We start from the raw sequence: 10318 nt of genomic DNA on the forward strand, positions 1-10318 counted from the left end.
TATAAACAACTATATATATATATAATATATATGTATATTATATATATATATATTCCACTGAAATGTATCTTTATCCATTGTGAATAATGCTGCAATGAGCATTATTATAGAAATATCTGCACTCCCAGGCTCACTGCAACATTATTCACAATAGCCAAGATATAGAAATAACTCAAGTGCGTTCATGGACAGATGAATGGATAAAGAAAATGTGGTGCACTATTAACATTCCATTAACAATGGAACATTATTCAACCTTGAAAAAGAAGTAAATCGCGTCATTTGCAACAATATCAGTGAACCCAGAGGACAGTATGCCAAGTAAAGTAAGCTAAGCACAGAAAGACAAGCACTGCTTGATCTCACTTCCATGTGGAATTTGATAAAGTAGAATGCACAGAAGGAAAGAATAGAATGTTGGTTGCCAGGGGCTGGGTGTTGGGGGAAATGGGGAAATGTTCGTCAAAGGGTACAAAACTTTAGTTATGCAGGATGAATAACCTCTGGAGATCTAACATACAGCATGACAACTATACTTAATAATACTGTATTGCATTTTTGCAATCTGCTAAGAGAGTAGACCTTAAATGTTCTCACCATACCAAAGAAAATAGTAACTGAGAGGTGCTAGATGTGTTAATTACCTTGATTTAATTTCACAATGTATATGTGTATATATACACATATATATTAAAAATCACATTATACACATTAAACATATTTAATTTTTATTTATCAATGATACCTCAATAAAGCTAAAGGGAGGTAGGTATTTCTGTAACTATCTTGCAAAATACAATTCATCACATTAACAAATCATAGTAAATTAAGAAGAATAAAACTTACATTACTACCAAAAGGAATGCCATATTTTTGAAATCATCTTCAAAATCCTATTTAAAACATCTGCAAATATATTTTTTTCAGCCTCTTCCCTTATATTTTTTATTTTTTCATCACATTTTATTTTTAATAATTTTATTTTTTCCTCCTTTTCTGCCTCTGATTTATGCTCATCCTCTTTTACTAGTTTAATTTCTTCACTTAATTGATCAATGTAGATTTTCCTCAAAATCTCTTCCCGTTGTTTCAGCCTTTCCTCTGTGTCCTTGTATATGGCGTCAGAAAAGTAGGCCCCTTTGTTGCACTGCACCATTTTCTCTATCAGCTCCACCAGCTCCTGCACTTGACCTTCCTTCTCTGCCTCACTGGTCTGGCTGCTGTTGCTAAAGGCACAGCAGCGGTTCCCGCACTCCTGGACGATGCTTTTTAGGTTCACATCCGCATCTGCTATGAAGTCACTCAAGCTCTGGCCCTCCAACTCTTCTTTGCGAGTGAACAAGATGACCATGTGCTTCATGGCTGGCTTCCCAAAGACAGCCTTGATCAATGCAACAGTTTTCTGCTCTTCCTCTGTGTAGCGGCCCAGCTGCAGAACCAGGACAATAGCATGGGGCCCTGGGCAGGAGGAGATGACGCAGCGGCTGATTTCCCTACAGGTGGTTTCCAGCCTCTCCTTGGTGTCAAAGAGCCCTGGAGTGTCAACAACAAGAAGGTGTCTCCCCTGCCATTCCCGGGATGCTTTTTGACAGGTCTTGGTAACAGCTTGGGCAGCTATTCTAGACTCAAAGATTTTCTCTCCAAGGATGGTGTTCGCTGTTCCACTTTTCCCACTTCCAGTTTTCCCTACCAGAACGATCCTCAGAGAGGGGTCCTCACTCTCAGCCATGGTCACGTCAGGAGGCTCTGGAACTTACGCACGTACAAGACCTTAAAGAGGGGAAGATAGGAAAAAAAGCCGGTTTTGGTAAGTGGGATCCATTCCCAACCTTCTTTTCTGCTTTCTCTTTCTTCCTGAAAATTTGTAACATCCTATTATCCATATTAATCCCAGTAAAGACAGAAGGATGAAATAGTCCGATTAATATGGAAGAAATAATAGAGAAAGCAGTTAAAGAGTTTCCCCACAAAGTAGTACCAGGTATAGATGGTTTCACAGGGGGATTCTATTAAACCTTTTAAGATCTGATCATCTCAAAGCTACCTAAAACTGCTCCTGGCCATATAAAAAGAAGGAAAAAGTTACATTTTTTTCTATGAAGCAAGTATATTGATTCCAAAGGCTGACAAATATTTCATCAATAAAGAAAACTACAGATGTGTCTCATTTGTGAATATTAATATAAAAATCCTAAATAAATTATTAGACTCTAATAAATAATAGACTGTGATTAAGTGTGATTTATTTCAGAAATACTATGGTGGGTCAAATATGAGAATGCTGATTGTTACAACACATCCCATTAATAGGTTAAGAAGAAAATTAGCTAGATGCAGGAAAGATATTTGGCCAAATTTAACACGGATTCGTGTTTAGTTTGTAGAACAGAAAAAATATATATTTCTTTAACATGATTTTATATAAATATAATTTTTTAATTTTCTCATCTTTTTTTTTTTCTGGAACTAAAATAGTTGATTATAAAGTTCATTCGGATGAAGGAAAGTGCAAGTTAGCCTAGACAATCAAGGAAAAGAAGAACAGGGAAAGATTAGCTCTACCAGACAATTAAACATTATAATCTCTATAATTAAAGCAGTATGATATTGGTGAGTGAATAGAGACGGGCCATGAAACAGAAACAGAATTCACAAATAGGCCATTGCTCATTTTACATTCATTTATATTCAGTTCAATTACATTAACTTACATTCTGTGAAGCAACACCTCATACCAATGGGAAAGATGATGGACACTTTTATTAGCAACACTGAAATAACTATACCACCATATAATTTAATGCAATTTTATCCTTAAAATGTCATACAAATTCCAAATAGATCAGAAATTTAAATGTAAAAAACTATCCCATATAAATAATAAGAGAAACACGGGTAAATTCTTTGTAACCTGGGAGTGGAGAGGATGTTAATAACTAAGATTTAAAATAGTATAAGGAAAAGACTGGTAAGTTTGATTACACAAAAATCTAAAAAATTATGTAAGCCATACAACACTATAGACAAAACACAAATATCAAACTAGGAAAACATTTTTTCCAATTTATCTCAAAGACGGCTACTTTTCCTATTGTACGAAGAATATCTAAAAGTAAAGAAACAAAAGACCAATGACTTGATAGAAAATTGGGCAAAATATAAATACGCAGCCAAGGAAAAAATGCAAATTATCCTTGAATACATAAAAAGATATCCAAGTTCATTCACAATAGAGAAAAATAAATTAAAAACATAGAAAAAATAAAAAATTCTCAGAGATAACTCTTTCACAACTATAGGTATGGCAAAAATCCACACATTTCCCAGCATAATCTGGTGGTAAAGGTATGGGGAAAACAGGTAATGTCCTGCATGACTAGTGTGAAGGGGAAAACAACCTAACACCTATAGAGGAGAAAGTAGCAATACCTTGGAAAATTACACATGCATTTACTCTTTGATTATCAATCCCAATTTTAGGATTTATCCCAGCGCTGCACTGACAAAAATACAGAAAGATATATGCATGTGGTTATTCATGCAGTACTATTAGTAATAGCAGAAGATCAAAACCCTATCAGATGGCCATCAGTGGGGACCAGTTGAATAAACTAAGGTATATTCATACAGAAAAGTACTATCCAACTGCAAAAAGGAATGAGAAATAGATCTATATACCAGTATGAAGAGATCTCTGGGATATACTGTTAAGTGAAAAAAGCCAAGTGAAGAAAATAACGTATCTTTTACTACCATTTATATAGTAAGAAGGAATATTAGTTTTATGTATAAATAATTTTTATGTGCATGTGAAAAAGCAATGGCAGAACCATTTGAAAACTAAACAAATGAAAGAATTATTTATATGAAGATGAGAGGAACAATGTACAAGGGACAGGAACAGAAAATGGTCATTAGACTTCTTTGAATATCCTTTGTTTTTGCAAATTTGATCTTGAGACCATTTCAATAGTTTACATAATTGTACAATAAAAATTATATTTTAAAACACCAGTAAAAGTTAAAAGAAATGGAACAAATAAACCTAATTGTATTTTGTGTCAAGGATGAACCACACAAAGATTTGTCCTGAGAGGCTTGAAAATATAGTATTAATAATTTCACTGTGTGTGTGTGTGTGTGTGTGTGTGTGTGTACTGTTTTGAAGTCCATCTAAAAGGCATAAACCATGGTCAGCCAAGTAGCAATGAGTGCACTTAACACCCAGATTGTGATCTTCAAATGGCATTTCCCACAAAATAAATTAGGACTACTAGGAAAAAGTACTGATTGCAGGTCTGGGCCAGTAAACATACAAGTTTAGCCTATAACATCTTTCATACTAGAAAGCAGGGATGTTATCAAAAATTACTTAGTTTTATCAGAAGAACTTGGAAGCTATCTTAAAGAGGTTCCAATTGGACAAAAATGGAACAATTTGAGCATCATTAATAAAGATTGTTCCAATGGATTAAAATATACCAAATATATTGAAATCCAGTAGTTTATAACAACACCATGTTCCTGAAAGAAGCTAATTGCTCCCTTGGAAGTATGCTAGGAAAGTGACTCATCATGCTGAACAATGACAACTAAAGGGAAAGAAGCATTTATTTTGTCTTTCATACATCTCATCTTTTAACTATATCTCACAAAAGTGAAAGAATCGCTGAATGAAAGTTCCTTTGCATAGGACTATTCCATCTAATAAATGAATAAAGAATGATACAATATCATCTTTTGGTAACTTTTAATGAAACAAATTCATTCTAGACAATCATTAACATCTGCTAACATCACAAAAAGAGAGACACTCAAATATTATGTGCCTTCTAATGGAAGTTTAGGATAGCATCTATGAAGTATTCCCACTAAAAAAACAAAGTCAAACTTTAATCTGATCCAACCTCCCCATTAATATAAATTCACAGAAAACACTAGAGCTAGAAGTGAACGTTAAATGACATTGTTAGGATGCATTCAGCAGTATGAATACTGTCCAGTTCTGTTAGACAAAAGACCTTCCCTTCCTTAAACAAAGAAATTTAACACAACATTAAGTGAAACTTAAGAGATGTCAAACAATTGTAATGTATGAATTTTACTTAGATCCTACCTCAAATGATTTTAAAAATTATGAGATCTTCAGGGAAATCTGAATACAACTGGTAGTATTAAAATTTATAATTGTCTTTTGAAGCCTGTTTATGAAATTGTGAAAATGCTTTTAAATGGTCTTTATCTTTCAGAGACACATACGCAAATATTTACTGATAAAATGATGTAATGTCTGACATTTGCTTCAAAATAATCTGTGATAGAGTTGAGAATAGGAGCAGATAGTTGAACAAGACTGGCATCAATTGATAACTGTTAGATTGTAGTATAGGTACAAGGAAGTTCCTTATATTATTTTTACCTTTGAATAAGTATGAATTTTCCTCAAATAAAAAAATGAACCCATGTATAGTGTAACCACTATACATTGAGTATATACTGCATATCAGAACACCCTGATAAAACATGTTTTGTATATCTTGTTTACTCTTCAAAAATACTCTACAGTGAAACGAATTTTATTATTCTAATTTTTTAAGTGAGGAAGCTGGTGTGGCTCAAAAATTCTGGGAAACATGCCTCTGGTCACTGTGCTAATAGGTATTGGGCAGAGAAGACATTCGATTCAAAGTCTGTCTGACTCTACCATGCTCACTCTTAACCATGCACTCTACCGCCTGTTCTTGGTTACTCTCAGGCCATGATTCTAAATTTTCATTGACATGGCATCAGAAATAGATCAGTGGAGGGCCAAGGAGATGATCCACACTTTCTGCAAAATGTGAGCTGGGAGCCAGCCTGTGATAAGGGAACCATGAGGAGGGCTCTGCATTTCTCATGGACTTTTCCATCTCTCCCATATTGAGAAGCCAAACGTGAGAGAGACAGTCAGAAAAATCACTTTAAAACTTTCTCAAGTGGTTCTTGGAAGATCCAGAGGACCTCCAGCTAAGAGACAGGCTGAGAAGTGACAAAAGCATTTACAACAGAGGTGGACAGTTCTAAACTGTGGCCAGACCCACCAGTTCTAGAAAATTTCATAAGCTCCTTGAGATTTAGTTCCCTCCGCTATAAAAAGGGAAAATAAAACCAATCTTGCAGGGTTGTCCTTAGGCTTTCATAGAGTGATTTCTATAAAGGTCTTTTGTAGCAACTCTTTTTGTATTGAATGGCGGAGCAGCCCCACAAGTTACACTGTTAGGGATACAGCTTGTCTCTGCTTAATGCTGGAAAAAGTCAGCAGACTGAATTCTAGTGTTCCTCTGCCATGAGTGATCTGGGTACCCCTTGGATTTGGGATTCTGGGTTAGGATTCTGGGTACCCCTTGAATTGGGATTCTGATTCTTTTTCAGTAAGAAGAGGGACTTAGACAGGTGGCCCCTAAATTGCCTGTCACCTCTACAAACCTGCCTTAGGAGCCCTTAATTTCTTATGCAGGTTATCAGGCAATACTCTGTGTCTATCACAACAGCCAGTGAGTGGAGGGTGCACTATGCAGCCACGCATGTTCTGTTACATATGAGATGCATAGACTCCGCAAACACATCTCCTCACTGCCCTTCCTTCTCACCCCTCCCACAACACCTTCTATGCAGTGCTGCTAGCGCAGTGCCCTGTCCCTCCTCAGGGCAGAGTCCACTCCACCTACACACCCTGTCTTCACTGCCCTTCACAGCCCAATAGCACCAAGCCCTCTTCTCAGCCAGGCTCATCTTCTCTTGAACAAGTTGAGTTTTCAAGTGCAAATAAATCTCCTCACTCCCCTTCCTACTCACCCCTCCCACAGTCCCTTCTCTGCAGTGCTGCTGGCACAGTGCCTTGTCCCTCCTAAGGGCAGAGTCCACTCCACCCACACACCCTGTCCTCACTGCCCTTCACAGCCTGGTAGCCCCAGGCCCTCTTCTCAGCCAGGCTCACCTTCTCTTGAACAAGTTGAATTTTCAGATTTTCTCCAAGGAGGCTGCTTGAGCTGTTGCTTTTGCTTTGACTGTGAGGCAGAAGTGCCTGCACCCCCATCAAAGCCTCTAAGTCAGGAAGCTCAGACTGGGTGGAGCCACAAAAAAAAAAGAAAAGTTTGTCTTTAAAGAAACAGAAATACTGATCCATAATCTGGTGATTGCTTCAATTTTGCTGGTTGAAACCTTTTGCCCATGGGCCTGCTGTAAACACCATTTCCAAAGCTACAATTTTTGCTTCAGGTTATAGTGATGGGTGCAAAAAAGCCTTATTAAACGACCCAAATATTGCCTAGAAAACAAGGCACAGGATCTGATTGTCTTCCCTGGGTGGAGTGGGAGGCTGAGGGGTGATTTGGGGAAGAAGGGAGACAGGCATATACCTTGCTGTTTCCAAGCGTAGAGCTGGGGGTTCTTACTGATTGTGTAATATGGGTTTTTAATTGTAGTCTTTCAGGAAGGCCTCAAGTTACTCATTCAAAAGTTAACAGCACTGAGGCTCAAAGGCAGAGTCTAAATCATTAGGAACCAAGGAAAAAAAGGAAGGTGAGGCCTGAAAAAATAATCTGCCCTTGACCACATAGTTTCTCTAGCTGCTTTTCATATAATTCTTCCAAGTTTGAAAATACGCATGACCTAACAAGTAAAGATGCACCCATGGAATAGATCCTACATCCCTTCCCCACCTTCCTCTTTACCCCACATCTTCCTACTCCAGTCTCAGGCAGAGATAGATTTTCCCGAATTTACCCAGTGGATGGTTCCAATCTGCTCTGGAGGTTTCTTGAGGTGAGAGGCATGCTCCCAAAGCTCTCGCAGTTGACCAGATATTCCGGTTGGCTCCATAAGAATACTATGTTTAGAGTTCCAAGCCCATAGCCCCTGTCGTGGCCTTGCCACCCTCCAGCACCCCATGCTAGGAGCGGGCCTAGAGCACTCGCCTTGCCCCTCCACGATCCGGGCTCCGGCACCCGCCCAGGTCCGCACCACTGGCAGCCTGAAGGGAGTCGCTGGCCGTGGTCGCCGCTAGGTATGATGTATCTGCATCTTGAAAGGAAGATGAAACAAAAGCCTTCTTTGGAATATTTGGATTTTTGTCACTTTCTGTGAACTAAAGCGATTTGGTGTCTCCTTTGGATTGTTTCTGCACTTCAAGAACACAAGTTGGATCACTCAAACCCAAAACACAAGCCTGAAACCAGCATCCATCAATACTTGGTCGATGAGCCAACCCTCTCCTGGTCGGGTCCATCCACTAGAGCCAGTGAAGTAGTATGTTCCATCAACATTTCTCACTATGAGCTCCAAGTAGAAATAGGAAGAAGATTTGACAACTTGACTTCTGTCCATCTCGCACGGCATACTCCTACAGGAACACTGGTGACTATAAAAGTTACAAATCTGGAAAACTGCAATGAAGAATGTCTGAAAGTTTTACAGAAAGCCATGATTCTATCCCACTTTTTCTGGCATCCCAATATTACAACTTATTGTACAGTTTTCAGTGTTGACAGCTGGCTTTGAGTTATTTCTCCATTTATGGCCTATGGTTCAGCAAGTCAACTCTTGAGGGCCTATTTTCCTGAAGGAATGGGTAAAACTTTAATAAGAAACATTCTCTTTGGAGCAGTGAGAGGACTGAACTATCTGCACCAATATGGCTGTATTCATAGGAGTAGTAAAGCCAGCCATATCCTCATTTCTGATGATGGCCTAGTGACCCTCTCTGGCCTGTCTCATTTGCATAGTTTGGTTAAGCATGGACAGAGCCATAGGGCTGTGTATGATTTCCTACAGTTCAGCACATCAGTGCAACCATGGCTGAGTCCAGAACTACTGAGACAGGATTTACATGGGTATAATGTGAAGTCAGATATTTACAGTGTTGGGATTACAACATGTGAATTAGCCAGTACGCAGGTGCCTTTCCAGGATATGAAGAGAACTCAGATGCTGTTACAGAAACTGAAAGTTCCCCCTTATAGCCCATTGGATATCAGTATTTTCCCACAATCAGAATCCAAAATGAAAGATTCCCGGTCAGGTGTAGACTCTGGGATTGGAGCAAGTGTGCTTATCTCCAGTGGAACTCACACAGTAAATAGTGACCGATTACACACACCATCCTCAAAAACCTTCTCTCCTGCCTTCTTTAGCTTTTTACCACTGTGTTTGCAACAAGATCTGGAGAAAAGGCCATCAGCAAGCAGTTTATAGTCCCATGTTTTCTTCAAACAGATGAAAGAAGATAGCCAGGATTCAATACTTTCACTGTTGCCTCCTGCTTATAACAAGCCATCAGTGTCATTGCCTCCAGTGTTACCCTGGACTGAGCCAGATTGTGATTTTCCTGATGAAAAAGACTCATATTGGGAATTCTAGGGCTGCCAAATCATTTTATGTCCTATATACTTGACACTTTCTCCTTGCTGCTTTTTCTTCTGTACTGCTAGGTGCAAATACCAGAATTATACTTGAAAACACAGCTGGCGCACTGGAGAATCTATTATTTTAAAATCACTCTGTTCAAAGGGGCATCAGTTTGTAGTCCCTTCGGTTCACACAGAGTGCTATGACAACTCCAAGGAAACATCAGAACTACTAATCTAGCTAGTGTTATTTATTCTGGAAATTATTCTAAGCTGTGACTAACTCTCTTGATCTCTCAATATAATTTTTGAGTCAGTTAATTTTTCCAGTATTTTGCTGTCCTCTTGGGAATGGTCCTTCAGAGGATAGTGCTTCCAAGTACATCTTCTCCCAGATTCTCTGGCCTTTTTAATGAGCTATTGTTAAACCAACAGGCTAGTTTATCTTGCATCAGACCCTTTCATGGTAGAGGGAAAATGTCTTTACTTTCCCTTTTTCTTCTGTTAATACTTATGGTAACATCTAACTCAGCCTCACTCACATTAAATGATTCACTTGAAATATATAAAAAAGAATACTGTGTTTAAAAATAAAAATAAAAAAGGAATATTATGTTTTTGATTTTGTGTGTATGTGTATATGTGTGTGTGCACAAAACTCGGGGCTTTATTTCTGCTGCCACAATGCTAGATAAATGCAAAGCTTAACTTATTAAGATAGTGCAGAAATAATAACAGGAGATGAAAGGTACAGTACTGTTCTAGCTCTTACACAAATTAACTATGTAACCTTCGAGTATCAGCTTGCTATTGCTATCATGACAAATTACCAAAAATGTAGTGGCATAAAACAACACAAAATTTTCCTCTTACAGTTCTGGAAGTCAGAAGTCCAAAATGAGCATTATGGGGATAAAATCAAGTTAATTAGCAGG

At 38.1% G+C, this 10318-nt stretch overlaps 1 protein-coding gene and 1 pseudogene across 1 annotated transcript; one reads left to right on the forward strand and one right to left on the reverse strand.

The window, feature by feature from the left end:
• Positions 1-628: 628 nt before the first annotated feature.
• GIMAP7 (GTPase, IMAP family member 7) lies at positions 629-7091 on the reverse strand. Its single transcript, XM_011966603.1, has 2 exons — positions 6977-7091; positions 629-1770 (listed from the first exon to the last, which is right to left on the reverse strand). The coding sequence occupies exon 2, from the start codon at positions 1727-1729 to the stop codon at positions 851-853; it is 879 nt and encodes a 292-aa protein (XP_011821993.1). The 5' UTR covers positions 1730-1770; positions 6977-7091; the 3' UTR covers positions 629-850.
• LOC105529465 lies at positions 5781-9576 on the forward strand (annotated as a pseudogene).
• Positions 9577-10318: the final 742 nt, after the last annotated feature.

The sequence above is a fragment of the Mandrillus leucophaeus genome, unplaced genomic scaffold (assembly GCF_000951045.1).
Source record: "Mandrillus leucophaeus isolate KB7577 unplaced genomic scaffold, Mleu.le_1.0 Scaffold767, whole genome shotgun sequence".
Taxonomy (NCBI): domain Eukaryota; kingdom Metazoa; phylum Chordata; class Mammalia; order Primates; family Cercopithecidae; genus Mandrillus; species Mandrillus leucophaeus.